The sequence below is a fragment of the Phasianus colchicus genome, chromosome 1 (genome assembly GCF_987193195.1).
Source record: "Phasianus colchicus chromosome 1, bPhaCol1.hap1.1, whole genome shotgun sequence".
Lineage (NCBI taxonomy): Eukaryota > Metazoa > Chordata > Aves > Galliformes > Phasianidae > Phasianus > Phasianus colchicus.
In genome coordinates, this window is record NC_143436.1 from 65,985,256 (window position 1) to 66,006,205 (window position 20,950).

General features: G+C 48.3%; 4 protein-coding genes across 4 annotated transcripts; all 4 read left to right on the top strand.

Moving 5' to 3' along the window:
• Nucleotides 1–7,197: 7,197 nt before the first annotated feature.
• Nucleotides 7,198–8,217, top strand: LOC149919672 (uncharacterized). The gene has a single exon (XM_090146071.1). The coding sequence runs from the start codon at nt 7,342–7,344 to the stop codon at nt 8,197–8,199; it is 858 nt and encodes a 285-aa protein (XP_090002197.1). The 5' UTR covers nt 7,198–7,341; the 3' UTR covers nt 8,200–8,217.
• Nucleotides 8,218–9,352: 1,135 nt separating this feature from the next.
• On the top strand, nt 9,353–10,403 carry LOC149919673 (E3 ubiquitin-protein ligase Topors-like). Its single transcript, XM_090146055.1, has one exon. The coding sequence runs from the start codon at nt 9,354–9,356 to the stop codon at nt 10,395–10,397; it is 1,044 nt and encodes a 347-aa protein (XP_090002181.1). The 5' UTR covers nt 9,353; the 3' UTR covers nt 10,398–10,403.
• A 1,147-nt stretch (nt 10,404–11,550) lies between these two features.
• LOC149919674 (E3 ubiquitin-protein ligase Topors-like) lies at nt 11,551–12,612 on the top strand. Its single transcript, XM_090146068.1, has one exon. It carries the CDS (start codon nt 11,552–11,554, stop codon nt 12,593–12,595), a length of 1,044 nt encoding a protein of 347 aa, XP_090002194.1. The 5' UTR covers nt 11,551; the 3' UTR covers nt 12,596–12,612.
• Nucleotides 12,613–13,365: 753 nt separating this feature from the next.
• On the top strand, nt 13,366–17,069 carry LOC149919675 (E3 ubiquitin-protein ligase Topors-like). Its single transcript, XM_090146074.1, has 2 exons — nt 13,366–13,451; nt 13,733–17,069. The coding sequence occupies exon 2, from the start codon at nt 13,750–13,752 to the stop codon at nt 14,521–14,523; it is 774 nt and encodes a 257-aa protein (XP_090002200.1). The 5' UTR covers nt 13,366–13,451; nt 13,733–13,749; the 3' UTR covers nt 14,524–17,069.
• Nucleotides 17,070–20,950: the final 3,881 nt, after the last annotated feature.

Sequence of the window (20,950 nt, forward strand, 5' to 3'; positions counted from 1 at the left end):
ATATTTGCCAAGAAATATTATCTTACTTTCGATCAAGAATGTAATTGATTTTATGTTCTCAATTTATAAAATCAGAAGAGCTACACCAACACAATTAAGAGTGAAATGAGATACAGGCACTACATTGCTCCAATCACTACAGCCTGCCTTCTGCAGTGTGAGAACCTTGTAAAAAGACAGTAGTGTCTATGACATTTGGCAGCTGGGGGGGTCTGCTGCCTGCAGTACAATTCTTACACACAGGCCAGATGTATCAGAGTATGAGGGAAAGAGTGATCAAGCATTCCTGAAGCAAGAAGACAAAAACTTATAAAACTTAAAAGTGGACGCAGTTTCTGCAAAACATGTCAGTGAAAAATTTACACTTTGCTGATGCAGAAGCTGAGGAAACAACCTCAAGATCAATTTGAGATAATTTAATCAGGGAAAAAATAAGACCTGTGCATGAATGCCAAATGAGTTGTCCCAGAAAAGGAGGGAAGGAAGAAAAGGAAAGGTACAGCAAATAAAGGATATAAAACCAGACAATATCCAAAACATTGTAAATATGAAACAAAGGCCTTTGCTGGCATGTTTAAAATGGAAAATAGGAAAAAGAAAAGGGGGGGGGGGGGGGGAGGGTAGGAGAGGTGGGGAGGGGGAAGAAATATCTAGTGTTCACTGAAACTTTAAAAACATTTTTAGACAAGCTCAGTTGGTATTTTGGACATTATAAAAGGAGGACTAAGGACCCAAGGACGCATGACAAATCTTTGGGAAGATGCAAGTCGGTCATGGAGTTTCTCAGAAACAGCTGTACGCAGGAGAAAACAAAAAGGGAGGTGCTGTGGTGGCACAAGGTGCTGCCTTGGGGCACAGTGGTGGGAGGCAATGGCAGCAGAGAACGTCATCCTGAACACCCTGTTGTTGGAAATATCCGAATCATTCTGTCATGATGGTATCTGTGATAAAAGCAGATTTTATTCGCCATTGCAATGGCGGGCGTCCCACAAGCAGGAGCACCGCTCCGGACACAATGACAGCTTTTTGTACCTTTTTTCACATTTTGCCTATCCCCCTCCAATGTTTCCCCATTGACTGGGACTGCAGGTTCACAATCTTGTCAGAGGTTTACATTTGTAAATTGGTGTGTTATCTGGTGTCAGTCAGTAGCCATCCTGTTGTCTCCAAGATGTCTCAGTGGTATTGATATGGTGATTTTCTTCAAAGTATTTATTAAACAAAGAGCACAGGGAAGAGGGGGGTTGGTGGATGCCAGGCCTTCCGGATGTCTCTTCAGGCACTTCCTTGGGCATGCCATGACTCGTTATCTGGTTTGATTAATCTCGTGCACGATAGTCTTGCAACGTATTATGACAAAGTATATACACCTGTATACAGAGCGTGCGTTCCTGGAGAAGGTTCATCTAGACGATAAATGATGTAAACTATCAGAACCCCCTCCTTCCCCTCCCACCCTCCAGTTAAAGTAGAAAGACTCCCAAAAAGTACTATGGCAGTGGAGACCATGAAATAAAAAAAAAATTATTATCTAATTCTAATGCAGAAACAACATTTGATTCCCACAATTCCCACCTTTTATTTTTTTATACGTTGTTGATTTCTGCAATTCTTTTTTTTTTTTTTAAGGTTCACTTTTATAGACATCTCCCTCCTACTCACTTTATTTATTTTCCATCTCCTCTAATACCACCATTTTATCCAAATATGGTGGTGACTCCACTGGTGTTTGCTTCAATAGTGCTGTCTCAGTTATTCACTGTACCAGTCCCCTCACACAGTAACCAGTGGCCATCAGGGCTCCTGCTACTATAATCAAAGAAGTAAATGTGGATACAGTCACCCCCTTCCATTACCAAACCAGGACTCCAACCATCCAGTGTTAGAAGTACCTATTCCTGATTTTTCTGCCAGTTCATTGGTAAGGGTGGTAAGCCCTTGCAATGCCTTAGTCATTATGCCATCCAGAGCTGTGCTGTTGGGGATGAAGGTGCAACAACGGCATTACACAAACACCCCCTTTTTCAGCTAGCATCATATCTTGGGCAATCCTATTTTCCCAGGCCATCCTACTTGTGGCATCTAACTGTTCTGCAATTCCCTTTATTGCACTCTTTGTATAATTTATAAGTCTCTGTTGATTATGATAAATATAGTTAATCCATTTTACATTCTTTTTGCTCATCACTGATCAGGACAGTGATTCAAACTCTACAACAATTTGATTTCTCGCCTTAAATTCATCAGAGACTCCAAGAAAAATCACCAGCTTGCCCACATACCAAGCAATTACTGATATTAGTATACTTTGCAATGATGTTTTTCACAAGAGATACATAAGCATTTACATCAAACGCTGCACTTATCAAATTAACATTTTTAACAAGTAGAACAGTCCATATTACTGTCTTTGGATTCACAATTTTAAAGGTCCAGATGACTTCGGTTCCCATTGTGTTCAAGAGACCTTCTTAACTCTAGTATGATGTATTCACAATGCTTGTTCTTCAGTTTTTACTGTTGTGTGGGATGTTAGCAGCACCTGGAACAGACCTACCCACCTTGGTTCCAGGGGCAAATCTGAAAGAGATCTAGTATATACATATAATTTTCTGGTAAAATATTATGTATTGAGTTGTTAAGGCCTTGGGCTCTAGTTCCTACAACCAGTTGTCCATCTGGGCATGCACCCATCTGTCAGCTTGCTCTCTTCCCTTTTAATCATTAATTAGATTCCTATCCTCTCTAGAATACCTTATAGGTTCTGATTAAGGTTCAGAGATTTTAAGATTACCGTCAGGAATTAAAACCAGTTCACCAATTTCTTTTCCTTCAGCTGCCTGTTTTGCCACCTGATCCACCATCATATTTCCAGTTTCCTGTACAGTATCATTCTTCTGATGCCTTTTACAATGTATAGCAGCCACACTCTTTAGTAAATTTACATCGTGCTGAATTTGTTTTCCTTGTGTGTAAGCAATCCTCACTCTTTCCAGATAGTACCATGAGTGGGTACCATCCCAAAAACATACTAAGCATCTGTCCATATATTTAAGATTCTTGACAAGGTAGTTATTTCAGCCTTCTGAGTGGAAGTCCCCACACGTTTTGCTTCAGTTACCTTGTCAGTAGCAGTTACTGCATATCCTGCCTTACAGTTTCTTTGTCTCACAAAACTGCTTCTGTAGATGAATCCAGGAATCTTCCGCATCATCCAATGGTTCCTCCTGTAGGTCTGGCTGACTGGCACAGACAGTCTCCATGCAGTCACACTCTGCTGGTTTGAAGGTAGCTCTGCATTGCTGCCCTGGGCGTTAAGCAAATTGCTTCCTTCCTTCTCTTTGATCAGTTGAGCCTTCTGTCAAGAAACCTGATAACCATTGAAACCAAGAAATTCAGCAAACTCACAGTCCATTGTTCACAGTCCTCTTTTGTTTCTGTGGTATCTGTGTACTGCAGTAAAGTTCCACCTTGGGATGGAGGAACTCAAGTCTCAGGCTCACGAACTGACCAGTTCTCAAAAATCATTGGGCTGTTCTCACAACCCTGGGTAACACTGTCCAGGTTAACTGAATTTTTATTTATTATTTATTCTCCCCTTGTACTGGGGTTTTCCTATTCAAAGACAAATAATTTTAGACTTTCTTTGGAAAAAAAACAGGCAGAAAAAGGTGTCCTTCAAATCCAGAACAGCAAACCCACCTACTCATTCCTTAACTTGGCTAATGAAGTGTATGGATCTGCAATCATGGGTTGTATATCTTCAATCATTGCCCTCAAATCTTGTACCAAACTATAGCTCTTGCTATCCAATTTTTCATTAGCAAGATTGGGGTGTTGTATTTGGATTCCTATCCACTTAATAATCCAAAATCCAAGAAGTTATTTATTATTTCTTTTATTCTCCTACAATCTCATATCCTCAAAGGGCATTGCTTTACCCTGACTGGGCTGGCTCCATCTTTAACTTAACTTCTATTGGGCTGTATTTTTGGCTCTGCCAGATATTCCTGATGCCTCTGTTTAAACCTGATGTAGAATTTACGTAACTTCTAGGGGTACAACATTGCTTTTCCCAGTTTGTGCTAAAGCCAGACACAATTTTCAGTCAACTGGTCTTGCTTGACACTTAGCGCCAATTCTTTAATGAATTTAATTTCTACATTCAACTGTTCTAATACATCATGCCCAAGTAATGGTTTTGGAGAACCTGGCATGTACAAGAATTTATGTATTTCCATTTGTTCTCCTAGCCTGTATTTAATTGGTCCCCAAAAAGTAAGCTTCTCTTGCCAATAGCTCATACAACTATTACAAAAATCATCTAAGAGTAATAATTCTTGATGTAGCACAGAGTAAGAGGCACCCATATCAGAAAATAAACCTCTTTACCCTGCATCCCCAGCTTCTTTCAGTCCAGTGGGAGTGAAACTCTCCCTGAGCCCTTCCAGGCTCCCCCTTACCTCTTGCCTGAGGGAATCTCTGGGTCCTCGGGCCCTGTTCTAGTGCAGCAACAGTAACAGCTGCTATTGTTCTTCTCAATTTCCTTACTTCCCTGCTATGTCTGTTTCTCAATCAATTTTTCCAGATTCCTCACCTCTCTTTCCCGTAAGAACATCCCTGTTATATCCCTGCTCAACTTTGCCTTTCTCAGCCTGTGTTTTTCCCAAACCCTTTTCACTTTCCAGACTTTCATCATTACAGAAATTACTAACATCATATTTCAGTTTCACCCTCTCCCCTCCCCAGCTTCCAGTGCTTACACTGGGATATCAGGTTTCCTCACATCTTTGCAGATGAAGGCTATTTTCACTTCCAGTGTTCAGACCAATCTCCATTCGCAAGTAATACGCCGTTTACAGTTACAGGAGGAGTCTCTGCCCCCCCAGCTCTTTCTCACTGAGTTTTCTTACAAGCCCGGGGGGGAGGGGGGGGGAGGGAGAGGTAGCGCGGGGGATGTGTTTTCATGCCGGCACAAACTCTAATACCCACACACACTCAATGTTTTCCGTAACCCTTTTGCCGTTTGTTTTTGGTTTCTGCTTGTTTGTTTTTTTTTCCCCTCACAATTCCAGATTTTGTACCCTCAGTTACACTTCCATGTACCATGAACAACTGCACTTCCATATACCATGAACAATTGCACTTCCATGTACCACCAAAACAGTTTCTCCCTCTCCCTTCAAAATCCACAAATCAAACAATACAATTCTTGAACTTCCACAAACACCCAGCATTTCATCTCGTGATTATGCTACTCAACTATAAAACTGGTCCCATTACTCCATTTATGTTCCTGCTTTCTTATCCAGTATTCCCCCTGGCTCACCAGCAACGTTTCTCCAGTGAGCCAAAATAATACATCCCAAGGGGTCTTCTTGGTATCATTTTAGAGACCCCTTGTTCTGTAACAGCCTCTTAGGTAAACACTTTCACAACATAAACATTTAACAACCACAAAGGCAGTGACAATAATCAGTACAATTTATCCTCAGGATCCTTCCTCTCTCTGCCTCCCTCCAGGGCCCAAACTTCTCTCTATATTCCTTTCCCACACTTGCTTAGCTGCCCACGTTATCACACCTCTTTCTTCGCCAGTAAACAACATATCCATGATAAACATCATTTCCATCCATGAGTAGAAATTAGGCCTTAGAAATTGATCTAATTGTTCTGCTACTCTTGTAGGATCCTCAATTAAGGAATTCATTTCCTTTTTGAAGCTCCTAACCTTTCTGCTAGTAAAAACAGCAGGCATTAGCATACCCTATTTCCCTTTGACCTAAGGAGACTTCCCTTAGAGGATGAAGTAAGGTTAGTGTTAGAGAACGGAAAACTCCCCAGGTCCCATTCACATTGCTCCAATTCTCTCAGTAATCAAGAGTGCATACTCTCTCTAGGACCCTGCACAGAATCTGCAGCACGGCCGCTCCCCTTCTCTGAAGAGGTCACTGTCGCTTGCATTGCTTTAGAAATTGAAGGGAGGGTTGGGGGAAAGGTATCTAGGGGATCCCATTTGTGATCTTTCTGCTTCTCTTTCCTTTTTCTTTTGAACTTCAACTCCTTCTTGTGAGGAACTTTTTACTTCTTGCACCCATTAAGTGACATAAACGAATTCTGTTTGAGAGAAAGGAGACTTACTGTGTACATGTAAATTCAAAGTCTGACAGGCCCAATACTCGTCAGACCCTAATTTTGATCAAAATAATGACTTTCCTTGTAGTGGTTCTCTAGGCTATGTCTTTATACAGGATTTAAACATCTTTTTCCTGTTCTTGTCCCTAGTTTGGGGATTATTTTCCAATTCTGAAGCTTCTTTCCCAAGGGGCTATCTTTAGGCATGAATCTGGAGACCCTTTTCCCCTGTTCTTGGGAGCTTCTATTCCCCATCCCTCCGGAATGCTGCTGTGAACTCCCCAGCTCACAGGTTACGACACTCCGATTCTCGGATTTAGGGCCAATCCCTCCGGAGCACCTCGCTCCGATTCCCGGATTAATAGGGGTGTACTGCTGCCACTTCGTAAAGTGCACAGGTTACCGCACAGCAACAGCTCCCTGCCGAGACTCACCCAAGTCTCCACCGACCCCCAAGGCAAGAATTAGATTCCCTTACCTTGGTCCGTGCAGGAAGTTACCAGGTCTGCAGTGGTCATTACAGTGCCTACCTGCCCCTTGGCTTTCACAGAAACCGTCCTTTATGTAACAGTGTTGGTTTCTTCTCGGCGGTCCCAAGGAGTCACCAAACCACCCAGACAGGGAAGCTAAAATCAGCGGAGTGCACCTATCCTGTTCAGAGCAGTAGGGGGACTCCCACAGATACGATAAAAATCCTGAACAATAAGCCCACGAATTGTTGGAAATATCCGAATCATTCTGTCACGACGGTATCTGTGATAAAAGCAAATTTTATTCGTCATTGCAATGGCGGGCGTCCCACAAGCAGGAGCACCGCTCCAGACACAATGACAGCTTTATGTACCTTTTTTCATATTTTGCCTATCCTGCTCCAATGTTTCCCCATTGGCTGGGACTCCAGGTTCACAATCTTGTCAGAGGTTTATATTTGTAAATTGGTGAGTTATCTGGTGCCAGTCAGTAGCCATCCTGTTGTCTCCAAGATGTCGCAATGGTATTGATATGGTGATTTTCTTCAAAGTATTAGTAAACAAAGATCACAGGGAAGGGGGGGGGGGGGTGGATGCCAGGCCTTCCCGATGTCTCTTCAGGAATTCCCTAGGAAATGACATTCCTCCTTCTCTGCTTTGACCAACCTCAATCTCATGCACAGATTACAAATTTATGGGACAATTAATCTAGTAACTTGAGTTTATTGCAACGTGTATGACAAAATATATACACCAATATAAAGAGCATGCATTCCGGGAGAACTGCTTCCAGGCAGGCATCGCCCGTATCTACAGCCCCCAGCACGATGCGCCATCCCCTCCACCCTTTCTGCTGCTGCCGGAGGAGCAGGAGGATGTGGAGGCAGGCGAGCGGCCTATGGTGGGCGGTCTCCTGATGGAGGTCTGGGCAGCCCTGTTCAGGCAGCACCAGGAGATGCTCGACCCTGTGCTGCCATGGCTGCGCCAGGAGCTGCGAGACGTCTTTGGAGCGCAGTGGTGGGAGGCAATGGCGGTGGAGAACCTCATCCTGAACGCCCTGTGTCACATCGGGCTGGACCGCGAGGCCCTGATCCAGCTGCTGCGGCCTGCCCTGGGGGACAGAGCGGAGACACTCATCCAGGGCCTTGTGGACGCCCTCGTGAGCCAGTGGGGCGAGGAGGCACACGGGCAGCGCGGCCTCCAGGGCGTCCACGTGTCCGGAGGGCAGGAGGAGGGCCCTGCGGCCAGGGGGCAGGAGGACAGCGTGGTGGCCGGCCCTGGCCCCGCAGCCTCCCCACCAGGGGCCGTTACATCGAGGCCTGCACCCAATGGACCTAACGGCAGCGCCGAATGTCCCAACAGAGTGGAGCAGCCCAGCACGCCACAGGCTGTCGTTCCTGGGGATCTCAGTCACACCCCTGCTGCACACATCCCCAGGGAACTCGAGGAGCCCCACGAGGAGACGGAGCAGGCGGCAGCAGCAGGCCCCTCTGCCCAGGGCAGCAGCCCCTCCGCTCCTGGCCACTCGCCTGCGAGGGCCCGGCGGCCCCATAAGAGGATGGCTGGCAGTGACCCGGACCCACCGCAGCCCTGAATGAAGCCACCCCCTCGAAAGCACTAGCGGGGATTGCACTTCTCTTTAATCAAAAAAATAAAGTGGGAAAAAAAAAAGATGACACAGAGCTTCAGGATTTTATGGGTTGGCGGGGACCTCTACAGAGACCATCACGTCCAACCCCACCCTCGTCCTAAAGTAGGTTTCACTGAAAGATGTCCAGGCAAGTTCTGGGTATCTCCAGGGAAGGAGACATCACTCCCCACAACCTCTCTGGACAGCCTCTTCCATTGTTCTGTAATCCACACATTAAAAAGTTTTTCCTCGTGTTCAGATGGAACTTCCTACGTTCCATTTGATGCCCATTGCCCCTTGTTCTCTCACTGGGAACCACAGAATGAAGACTGGCCACACCCACTTGACTCTCTTCCCTTGCGTATTCATAAGCAGTAACAAGATTCCCCCTCAGTCTTCTCAGTGCTGAGGAGTCCCAGGTCCCTTATCCTTTCCTCATGTGAGCGATGAGGATGTCCACGTGCAGACATATGAATGCAAAGTGCAGCTCCCCACGTGCAGACACATGAATGCAGTGCTGCTGGGGCGAGTGCTGCGATGGCACAAGGTCTGCGGTGACATCACTGAGCAACAGGTTGTGATGCCACCGAGCTTTGGGCGCTGGCAGGGCCTGGCCCAGTCACTCTCGTGCCTGGACTCCTGCCGAGCGAGTGCGTGCGGCTTGGAGGTGGAGCGAGGATTTTGCCTGTGTGTTGGGCCGTGCTTTGGGGACTGCTGGCAGCTGCTCTCAGTGCCCATACGTACAGCCACCACCTGTAATCCCCTGGCCTGCCTGGCTCAGGCAGCCGGGGCCCCACGGGGTGCACGTGCAGCAGCACAGGTGAGCTGGGTGGGGACACGTCCCCCAGGGTGGCCATGGGGTGAGCTCTGAGTTGGGGGAACTGCCATGGCCGGGGCTGCAGTCCGACCCTGTGAGGGCGTGGGGCATAGGGCAGCACAGGTGTGGGGTCTGGAGGGTTTCCTGCTGAGGGAGCAGGACATTTCTTCTGTCTCTCCCTGGGACAGGGAATGACTATGGTGGCCTCTCTCCCTCTTGCAGTGCTCATCTTCCACTGCTGAGGTGCTGGAGAGGGAGAGCGGCTCATCTTCACTCCCCATCAGGCCACGGCGTGAAGACCATGGCAGCAGAGGAGGCGTGGACATGTCCCATCTGCCGTGAGGTGCGAAAGGACATTGCCTACGCAGTGCCGTGCCGTCACGAGTTCTGCCTCGGCTGCATCCTGCGGTGGGCCAAGCAGAAAGAGACCTGCCCGCTCTGCAGGAAGATAATGACAGTGGTCAAGGTTGCTGAGTGGGATGACGACAACGACCTGGATTTCATCATCCGTCCCCCAGCACCACCAGTTCCTGCCTGCTTCCAGGCAGGCATCGCCCACATCTACAGCCCCCAGCACGATGCGCCATCCCCTCCACCCTTTCTGCTGCTGCCGGAGGAGCAGGAGGATGTGGAGGCAGGCGAGCGGCCTATGGTGGGCGGTCTCCTGATGGAGGTCTGGGCAGCCCTGTTCAGGCAGCACCAGGAGATGCTCGACCCTGTGCTGCCATGGCTGCGCCAGGAGCTGCGAGACGTCTTTGGAGCGCAGTGGTGGGAGGCAATGGCGGTGGAGAACCTCATCCTGAACGCCCTGTGTCACATCGGGCTGGACCGCGAGGCCCTGATCCAGCTGCTGCGGCCTGCCCTGGGGGACAGAGCGGAGACACTCATCCAGGGCCTTGTGGACGCCCTCGTGAGCCAGTGGGGCGAGGAGGCACACGGGCAGCGCGGCCTCCAGGGCGTCCACGTGTCCGGAGGGCAGGAGGAGGGCCCTGCGGCCAGGGGGCAGGAGGACAGCGTGGTGGCCGGCCCTGGCCCCGCAGCCTCCCCACCAGGGGCCGTTACATCGAGGCCTGCACCCAATGGACCTAACGGCAGCGCCGAATGTCCCAACAGAGTGGAGCAGCCCAGCACGCCACAGGCTGTCGTTCCTGGGGATCTCAGTCACACCCCTGCTGCACACATCCCCAGGGAACTCGAGGAGCCCCACGAGGAGACGGAGCAGGCGGCAGCAGCAGGCCCCTCTGCCCAGGGCAGCAGCCCCTCCACTCCTGGCCACTCGCCTGCGAGGGCCCGGCGGCCCCATAAGAGGATGGCTGGCAGTGACCCGGACCCACCGCAGCCCTGAATGAAGCCACCCCCTCGAAAGCACTAGCGGGGATTGCACTTCTCTTTAATCAAAAAAATAAAGTGGGAAAAAAAAAAGATGACACAGAGCTTCAGGATTTTATGGGTTGGCGGGGACCTCTACAGAGACCATCACGTCCAACCCCACCCTCGTCCTAAAGTAGGTTTCACTGAAAGATGTCCAGGCAAGTTCTGGGTATCTCCAGGGAAGGAGACATCACTCCCCACAACCTCTCTGGACAGCCTCTTCCATTGTTCTGTAATCCACACATTAAAAAGTTTTTCCTCGTGTTCAGATGGAACTTCCTACGTTCCATTTGATGCCCATTGCCCCTTGTTCTCTCACTGGGAACCACAGAATGAAGACTGGCCACACCCACTTGACTCTCTTCCCTTGCGTATTCATAAGCAGTAACAAGATTCCCCCTCAGTCTTCTCAGTGCTGAGGAGTCCCAGGTCCCTTATCCTTTCCTCATGTGAGCGATGAGGATGTCCACGTGCAGACATATGAATGCAAAGTGCAGCTCCCCACGTGCAGACACATGAATGCAGTGCTGCTGGGGCGAGTGCTGCGATGGCACAAGGTCTGCGGTGACATCACTGAGCAACAGGTTGTGATGCCACCGAGCTTTGGGCGCTGGCAGGGCCTGGCCCAGTCACTCTCGTGCCTGGACTCCTGCCGAGCGAGTGCGTGCGGCTTGGAGGTGGAGCGAGGATTTTGCCTGTGTGTTGGGCCGTGCTTTGGGGACTGCTGGCAGCTGCTCTCAGTGCCCATACGTACAGCCACCACCTGTAATCCCCTGGCCTGCCTGGCTCAGGCAGCCGGGGCCCCACGGGGTGCACGTGCAGCAGCACAGGTGAGCTGGGTGGGGACACGTCCCCCAGGGTGGCCATGGGGTGAGCTCTGAGTTGGGGGAACTGCCATGGCCGGGGCTGCAGTCCGACCCTGTGAGGGCGTGGGGCATAGGGCAGCACAGGTGTGGGGTCTGGAGGGTTTCCTGCTGAGGGAGCAGGACATTTCTTCTGTCTCTCCCTGGGACAGGGAATGACTATGGTGGCCTCTCTCCCTCTTGCAGTGCTCATCTTCCACTGCTGAGGTGCTGGAGAGGGAGAGCGGCTCATCTTCACTCCCCATCAGGCCACGGCGTGAAGACCATGGCAGCAGAGGAGGTGTGGACATGTCCCATCTGCCGTGAGGTGCGAAAGGACATTGCCTACGCAGTGCCGTGCCGTCACGAGTTCTGCCTCGGCTGCATCCTGCGGTGGGCCAAGCAGAAAGAGACCTGCCCGCTCTGCAGGAAGATAATGACAGTGGTCAAGGTTGCTGAGTGGGATGACGACAACGACCTGGATTTCATCATCCGTCCCCCAGCACCACCAGTTCCTGCCTGCTTCCAGGCAGGCATCGCCCACATCTACAGCCCCCAGCACGATGCGCCATCCCCTCCACCCTTTCTGCTGCTGCCGGAGGAGCAGGAGGATGTGGAGGCAGGCGAGCGGCCTATGGTGGGCGGTCTCCTGATGGAGGTCTGGGCAGCCCTGTTCAGGCAGCACCAGGAGATGCTCGACCCTGTGCTGCCATGGCTGCGCCAGGAGCTGCGAGACGTCTTTGGAGCGCAGTGGTGGGAGGCAATGGCGGTGGAGAACCTCATCCTGAACGCCCTGTGTCACATCGGGCTGGACCGCGAGGCCCTGATCCAGCTGCTGCGGCCTGCCCTGGGGGACAGAGCGGAGACACTCATCCAGGGCCTTGTGGACGCCCTCGTGAGCCAGTGGGGCGAGGAGGCACACGGGCAGCGCGGCCTCCAGGGCGTCCACGTGTCCGGAGGGCAGGAGGAGGGCCCTGCGGCCAGGGGGCAGGAGGACAGCGTGGTGGCCGGCCCTGGCCCCGCAGCCTCCCCACCAGGGGCCGTTACATCGAGGCCTGCACCCAATGGACCTAACGGCAGCGCCGAATGTCCCAACAGAGTGGAGCAGCCCAGCACGCCACAGGCTGTCGTTCCTGGGGATCTCAGTCACACCCCTGCTGCACACATCCCCAGGGAACTCGAGGAGCCCCACGAGGAGACGGAGCAGGCGGCAGCAGCAGGCCCCTCTGCCCAGGGCAGCAGCCCCTCCGCTCCTGGCCACTCGCCTGCGAGGGCCCGGCGGCCCCATAAGAGGATGGCTGGCAGTGACCCGGACCCACCGCAGCCCTGAATGAAGCCACCCCCTCGAAAGCACTAGCGGGCATTGCACTTCTCTTTAATCAAAAAAATAAAGTGGGAAAAAAAAAAGATGACACAGAGCTTCAGGATTTTATGGGTTGGCGGGGACCTCTACAGAGACCATCACGTCCAACCCCACCCTCGTCCTAAAGTAGGTTTCACTGAAAGATGTCCAGGCAAGTTCTGGGTATCTCCAGGGAAGGAGACATCACTCCCCACAACCTCTCTGGACAGCCTCTTCCATTGTTCTGTAATCCACACATTAAAAAGTTTTTCCTCGTGTTCAGATGGAACTTCCTACGTTCCATTTGATGCCCATTGCCCCTTGTTCTCTCACTGGGAACCACAGAATGAAGACTGGCCACACCCACTTGACTCTCTTCCCTTGCGTATTCATAAGCAGTAACAAGATTCCCCCTCAGTCTTCTCAGTGCTGAGGAGTCCCAGGTCCCTTATCCTTTCCTCATGTGAGCGATGAGGATGTCCACGTGCAGACATATGAATGCAAAGTGCAGCTCCCCACGTGCAGACACATGAATGCAGTGCTGCTGGGGCGAGTGCTGCGATGGCACAAGGTCTGCGGTGACATCACTGAGCAACAGGTTGTGATGCCACCGAGCTTTGGGCGCTGGCAGGGCCTGGCCCAGTCACTCTCGTGCCTGGACTCCTGCCGAGCGAGTGCGTGCGGCTTGGAGGTGGAGCGAGGATTTTGCCTGTGTGTTGGGCCGTGCTTTGGGGACTGCTGGCAGCTGCTCTCAGTGCCCATACGTACAGCCACCACCTGTAATCCCCTGGCCTGCCTGGCTCAGGCAGCCGGGGCCCCACGGGGTGCACGTGCAGCAGCACAGGTGAGCTGGGTGGGGACACGTCCCCCAGGGTGGCCATGGGGTGAGCTCTGAGTTGGGGGAACTGCCATGGCCGGGGCTGCAGTCCGACCCTGTGAGGGCGTGGGGCATAGGGCAGCACAGGTGTGGGGTCTGGAGGGTTTCCTGCTGAGGGAGCAGGACATTTCTTCTGTCTCTCCCTGGGACAGGGAATGACTATGGTGGCCTCTCTCCCTCTTGCAGTGCTCATCTTCCACTGCTGAGGTGCTGGAGAGGGAGAGCGGCTCATCTTCACTCCCCATCAGGCCACGGCGTGAAGACCATGGCAGCAGAGGAGGTGTGGACATGTCCCATCTGCCGTGAGGTGCGAAAGGACATTGCCTACGCAGTGCCGTGCCGTCACGAGTTCTGCCTCGGCTGCATCCTGCGGTGGGCCAAGCAGAAAGAGACCTGCCCGCTCTGCAGGAAGATAATGACAGTGGTCAAGGTTGCTGAGTGGGATGACGACAACGACCTGGATTTCATCATCCGTCCCCCAGCACCACCAGTTCCTGCCTGCTTCCAGGCAGGCATCGCCCACATCTACAGCCCCCAGCACGATGCGCCATCCCCTCCACCCTTTCTGCTGCTGCCGGAGGAGCAGGAGGATGTGGAGGCAGGCGAGCGGCCTATGGTGGGCGGTCTCCTGATGGAGGTCTGGGCAGCCCTGTTCAGGCAGCACCAGGAGATGCTCGACCCTGTGCTGCCATGGCTGCGCCAGGAGCTGCGAGACGTCTTTGGAGCGCAGTGGTGGGAGGCAATGGCGGTGGAGAACCTCATCCTGAACGCCCTGTGTCACATCGGGCTGGACCGCGAGGCCCTGATCCAGCTGCTGCGGCCTGCCCTGGGGGACAGAGCGGAGACACTCATCCAGGGCCTTGTGGACGCCCTCGTGAGCCAGTGGGGCGAGGAGGCACACGGGCAGCGCGGCCTCCAGGGCGTCCACGTGTCCGGAGGGCAGGAGGAGGGCCCTGCGGCCAGGGGGCAGGAGGACAGCGTGGTGGCCGGCCCTGGCCCCGCAGCCTCCCCGACCCGGACCCACCGCAGCCCTGAATGAAGCCACCCCCTCAGAAGCACTAGCGGGGCCTGTTTTTTGTTTTGTTTTTTTTTGAATTCTTTTCCACAATGTCTTGGATATATTCAGAACACATCTGGGACTCCTATATTCAGTTTGCTGCTTTCTCCCCTTCTGGCATTCTATCATCAATAACATATCATCATGTTTATGGAAATTAGTTTTCTTTAAGAACCTTGTGGTTTTGTGATTTTTTGTTTTCATTATTCCGCATAAACATCATGTGGACCAGTGGGTGTTAATGAGTTAATGTTCTTGTCCCCTTTACTGGCCCTTGTGGGCACTGTGAGTATCTCGATGTGAGGGGAGGGTCGCCATCTCTGGAGGACCCCAGCCTCTTCCTTTTGTCCCTGTCTCATCTGTCTCAGCCATCCATGGAGAAAAGCACATGCTTCCCTCCAACTTTTGTGTTTTGACTGACATTTGAATGCTCCTGTGTCTCCCCTTTTGTTTGATTTGGTTAATTTAGTTAATTACCTCCTCAGATCATTGCCATTGTGTTTTCTCTTTGTTAAAACAATCTGCTAGCTCTCTGTCCTTCCCCCTCTCCCCGCACCCAAGTGGCCCAGGGCTGGCCAGGTCTCCTGGCAAACCTTTAGTACCCCCTTATTTTTTATTTTTATTTTTTCCTTTTTCCCAGGGCTTGTGCCCCCCCATCAAGGACTTACATCTAGGGATAACCCCGTGACAAAGGATTATAGAGCACATAAATGGTTGGGTTTTTCTATGGAGAGGTTTTGAATAGATTAATGATGAACTTTATCCTCCAGCAGAAAAAGAAGCAAATTTTAGCGGCACTCACAAATACACCCATTCTAATTACCAGTGTCTTTAGAATAGGTATTGGATTTGGATGGTTAATTTGGACTGGGCACTGGTTTTTACAGTGTTATTTGAAACACACATAAGAAACATGTGGGTACCCATTCATTCTGGAGCCCTTTAGAAGTATAATGTGATAGCTGTAAATCAGCAACAGTGAACTTTCAAACTATCATTAAAAAAGAAGCACGCAGATTTAAGACACAGAACAACATTTCAAGTAGGTGTCAATTCTGGAATTGCATCTGCTAAACAGACATACTTTGGTCTGCAGAGATTTCTAGGAAAGAAAGAGAACAAAGGAGACAAATATGAAGCATTTAGTCTTCACATGGAAAAAAAAACCTCACAAAAATAAGAGATTGTTGGTCACTTTCTGATGTGCTTACTCTTACTTAATACTATTCTCTCTGTGCAAAGTTTGATTCAATAGCAGTACTTGCAGAATGTTATTCAGTGTGAAAACATCAAAACTGGTTCTGAAAAACAACTATGTGGAACGTACTCGAATTGCCAGTAAGGAAGCCATACTCCAACAAATGCTGAGCATCTCTTCTCCCATTGACTTCCCCCTGTGCATAGGAGCTGGCAACCTTACAGAAGTAGCTGAAACAGGTTCAGGGAATATGTAAGAAAAGTGCAGGAAAGTCAAGAAAACGGCTTTCAACCTGTGAACCTAATTCAGTGTGAATCCTGTGCTGACACGACTGAGGATGGAAAGTAGAATTTTTCATGCTTCTCTGTGCCAAGTGCATGCCAAACCTATAGATTTGTATGTTTGCTTTTGTTTCCAAATTGTACATATATTTCTATGGAAGTTTGAATAGATAGCCTGTTCTTTTCAGGCTCATTTAAAAAAGTAAGTTGGGAATCAATTTACACTTCCAAACATAGAAAGAAGCTCTTACATGGAACGTTTTTCTCTTTTGGAGGTTGTACTCTTGCCTAATTTATCTAGAGGCTTCTTCATTGCATTCTTAGAGAATCCTGCACAGAACAGGCACAGCACACTGAGAATTCAGACAAGCAAGAAGAGCGCTGCTGCTCTGTGCATCCCATGCCAGAGTCAGAACAGCAGCTCTGTATCTGGGCAGCTTGCTATGATTACCACTGGCTTACCACACTACGCAGAAACATTAACTCTTCCACACAAGCACTTCCCCCAGTCATCCAGCTCTCTAGATGGATGAAACAACTCAGAAATTGTTAGTTTCCCACAATCACTGTGCTCTATCTGATCCTGCTGGCACAAACATAAATTGAATATGGTGCATTCACCAATTGGAGATCTGGACGTTAAATATTAACGTTTCTCCTTAACAGTCATATCCAGTGTAAAGCTCCATAGAAAGCCAAAGCACTGGGCCTGATCCTGCAATGTAAATCCAGCACTCCTTTCTTGCCTATTCCCTCTCACTACCTAATTTTTTTTTTTTTTTAATGAAACTATTTGTGTAAATAAACATGCCGAGGCTGTGCACCCACTGCACTTTCTTTTCTAGCATCCAATGATTCAAATCCACCAGGAGGAATGATGAGAGTTACGACACAGTACTAGGTTGAAAACTAAAGCAAATACATAAATAAATATATCAACAGCGGGGATCATGCCTGCTTAGCAATCTTTTGAAATTCCAGAGGTTTCTGCTAAAACTTAAGATTTTTAAAAATCTCCTGCTGTCTTCATTCCAGAAAGTTTTCTTGAGATCAGTTTACTACCTACAGAAGAAAAAAAAAAACTGTGTGCCAGACAGCAAGCAGCTGCCTGCACTCCAGCCTTCCAGAAAGCTGCCTTGAAACAATAGTAACAGCAAAGGTACAGAATGAACTGGACCACTTTGTTTTCCATTCATCTTAAATAACTTTGTTTTTTTTCAAACCCATCTCAGAGCTGTTTAAATAATAACATTATAAAGGTGGACAGCCTTTGTGAAATACCACTCACAAAAACAAGCCTTTGTAATCAACTTTTTCTTTTGCACTACCATACGGGGCTTTCTACCCCTTTGGTGAAGACCTTCCCCTCACACTGTGCAGGCTTAAGGATCCAGCAAGACACCATCTGTAGTACATGCAGACACGCCTACTTGTCTCCTACCATCTGCTGTTTGCATTCTCTAAGCACTTCTCTTGGAAATGAGCAATCATATATCACACTTCCAGCCAGGCTCATCCTCAGGAGACATTAGACATTACAGTGCCTAATATTTCACCTTTGAGTGGGATCTACTTATTTTTTTCCCTGTTCTTTAAATCCCTTATAACCAATCTATGGCACCGCTTCCCTGAACAAAGCGAGGGAGAGGCAATTACCTGGTAATTTTTCACATTCTCAAAGAAAGCCCTAAACACAATGAAAGTTCAAAACCCTAACCAGCATTAACTGGGAACACTTTATGCCTAATTAAGAATGGAATAAACTAACAATAATTCTGTAGAAATGAAAAAGCAAGGGTAACCAAGAACCTGCTGCTGGATATATCCAGTTTTTATCATGTGACCAAATTTAAATAAAATAAAAAGTAATTTAGAGTTTTTGTGTTCCAGATCACACCTCAGCTGTGATCAGAGTGTTCCTCTCTCCACCTCCACAGACTGAATTAGTTCTGGGTTCTGTGAGGTTTACCTGTATTAAAAGAATCTGTAGGGAGGAGCTATCTGCTAAAAACCTGCTACGGAAAGAATAAAGAAGCAACCTACCGTTTGCTGTAGATTAAATGTCTGAAAAAAGAAAGTGAATTTGAACTGCCAGCAAGATTTATCCAAAACTGTAATGCTCGTATATTCAGAAGCAATGCATATTAACACTGAATGTTTGCATCACAAGCACAAAGCTAACATTCATATCATAAATTGGAAGGCCATGTCCTCAACAAAATTATTGTGCAAGGATGCAGCTTTGGTCACCACACCTCCCTTACTCTCATCAATTAAAACCAACTTGCCAGATAACATTTTTACCTTCTAAATGAGAAACTTCTTCTCAAAAAAAAAAAAAAAAAAAAATATATATATATATATATATATATATATAGCTTCAACAGAATACATCAATAGCAATTTTAAATTGTGTATAAATAGGAGGTTTCAATTCTTACAAGACAGAAATAATGGGGAGACGATGAAATTTATACAGACAAAATTTTCCAAAATATATGTAAAACTTAATAACATCTTGTAAAATGCTGACACTTGGAGATAAAATAGCTGACAAAATCAAAAGTTGATGTAGAAGTAACAATGTCAATATGAAAAAAAAAAAAAAATTAAAAGCCCAATAGCATACCCTGCACAAGCACAGAGGTATGCTGTGGCTGATGTTTTTCAGTAAGACACTGGCACCTTTGTGGTTTCTTCTTTAGAAATGTCAGCTGAGCACCCAGTCATGATCCAAAAGATAAAAGCAATGGAACATCAGGAATTACAAAAGGCAATGAGTGCAAAATGCTAGACAAATAGATGATATGCATACAGTTTCTGTATTGTTGTCTTAAAAATATCTCCAAGTTATATTGGTCATAGTGCCAGAAAAACATCAAGCGTATATTTTTCAGAGTCTAGTAGCATTGGTAGCCAGCACCTCATCTTCCACCTGATGGGTTTAAGGACAAAATTCACCTCATAAGCAGTCTTCACTGAGCTGAAACTTTGTTGGTTGTGAAATCCATTTTTCCAGTTCCCAGGCACTTGGAAAAGAAACATACTGCCTATTTTCATTAATTTGATATGGGACTTAATCAACTCAAACTTTCATATTCTACTATTTTATAAAAAACAACAAGACAAAGCAAAATAGCAAACAAACAAAAAAATTAATTTCACACAGCTTCTTATTGGCATTATTGTCATTTGTGGCTTGTGTTATCCACAGTGCCCAAACTTAAAAGCACAGGGTATATATACCATCTGAGTTTCCATTGCAGCTCACAGAGTAAGTGGCTTGAGTTCAGAGGTGCATCACAATGACAGCTGGGGGTCAGCCTTTAAATCTCCAACATCACCTACTTAAACAATAAATCTTAACGAGGCCATTCATTTTTATATCAAACACACACAAATATGCTTCCTGAATGCTCAGAACTTGGAAGGATCAAGCCCAAGTTTTGGATTTACATTTGAAGAAATAGCTCCAGGAATAGTCTTCTAACCTCCTAGTCTAATCCTGGGAATATCTGTTATACCAGACAGTATATCATAAAGTTTTCTTACAATTACTTTAGAACGTCTTGTACTCTCCATTTCCTGGTTTTGCCCTGCAGAAGTGATGCTCCCACCTTTCACTTATTCCAAGAAACCTCTCTGCCATGCCATCACTCAGCCAGCACCTGCTAAGCTGATAAACAGATCAAATAGCAGGCTAATGATTTCAAAGCACCTGGGGAAGGTGGCCTGTAACACTGCCACATTCTCAGGCAAATGAGTTGGAACAATTAAAAGGAAAATAAACGCATGTACTGAAAAACTAAATTGGAGACTTTCTTATCTGCTTCCTTCCATTTCAAAGCACAGTGAGTTAACTAGGCCTGACTCTTTGGCACAGACAATTTCAGTAGCACAGGTTTGTCTACCTAACAAGGCCCTTTTGTTTGCTACAGCTGTGAAACCTCAGTGCATTGTATCTTTCCAGTTTCCCAGGTTACCTTGGCACTAAACCATGCCAATGACTGCAAAATACTTTTAACTGCAGATTTGAGGGAATATAATACCCAATACAAGTTGAATTATGGCTTTCAGTGAATTCTCCAGAGCAGCAAGAGCAATGCTTAAAATCAGCTGTGCTCAAGAGGCCTCTGAAAGTCCTGGGCATAACCGAGGTCTACACTCTTTGCTCTGTCACAAATTGCATCACATTTTTCTTTTTCGTTCCATTCCCCTTCCTCAGGTTACCCTGTTGGGGTTATCCAGTCCAGAGGACTGAGAGAAATCTCATTGCTCTCTGCAGTTCCCTGAGGAGGGGAAGTAGAGGGAGGTTCCAGGCCCTGTTCCTGGTACTGATAACAGGAGGGGAACAGCACATAGCTGCCCCACAACACGGTCAGACTGCACATAGGGGAAGATGTTCTTTACTGTGAGGGCAGTCAAATACTAGAACAGGCTCCCCAGAGAGGTGGTTGATGCTCAATGTTTAAGAGGTATTTGGATAATATTAGCTTTTGACTAGCACTGAAGTACAATTGGACTTGATGATGTGTTAAAGTCACTTCCAGATGAACCCTCTCCTCTCCTCTCCTCTCCTCTCCTCTCCTCTCCTCTCCTCTCCTCTCCTCTCCTCTCCTCTCCTCTCCTCTCCTCTCCTCTCCTCTCCTCTCCTCTCCTCTCCTCTCCTCTCCTCTCCTCTCCTCTCCTCTCCTCTCCTCTCCTCTCCTCTCCTCTCCTCCCCTCCCCTCCCCTCCCCTCCCCTCCCCTCCCCTCCCCTCCCCTCCCCTCCCCTCCCCTCCCCTCCCCTCCCCTCCCCTCCCCTCCCCTCCCCTCCCCTCCCACTGGACCAAACATTCAGCTAAACATGTACACATGTCAACCAAATATACACATAGTGTGACATATGTCCTGCAGCAAGATCTTCCAAATGGATTTACTCTTGAGATAT

Excerpts from the sequence above, each read along its gene's own strand:
- LOC149919672 (XM_090146071.1), top strand. The coding sequence starts at position 7,342 with ATGACAAAATATATACACCAATATAAAGAGCATGCATTCCGGGAGAAC.
- LOC149919674 (XM_090146068.1), top strand. The coding sequence starts at position 11,552 with ATGGCAGCAGAGGAGGTGTGGACATGTCCCATCTGCCGTGAGGTGCGA.
- LOC149919675 (XM_090146074.1), top strand. The coding sequence starts at position 13,750 with ATGGCAGCAGAGGAGGTGTGGACATGTCCCATCTGCCGTGAGGTGCGA.
- LOC149919673 (XM_090146055.1), top strand. The coding sequence starts at position 9,354 with ATGGCAGCAGAGGAGGCGTGGACATGTCCCATCTGCCGTGAGGTGCGA.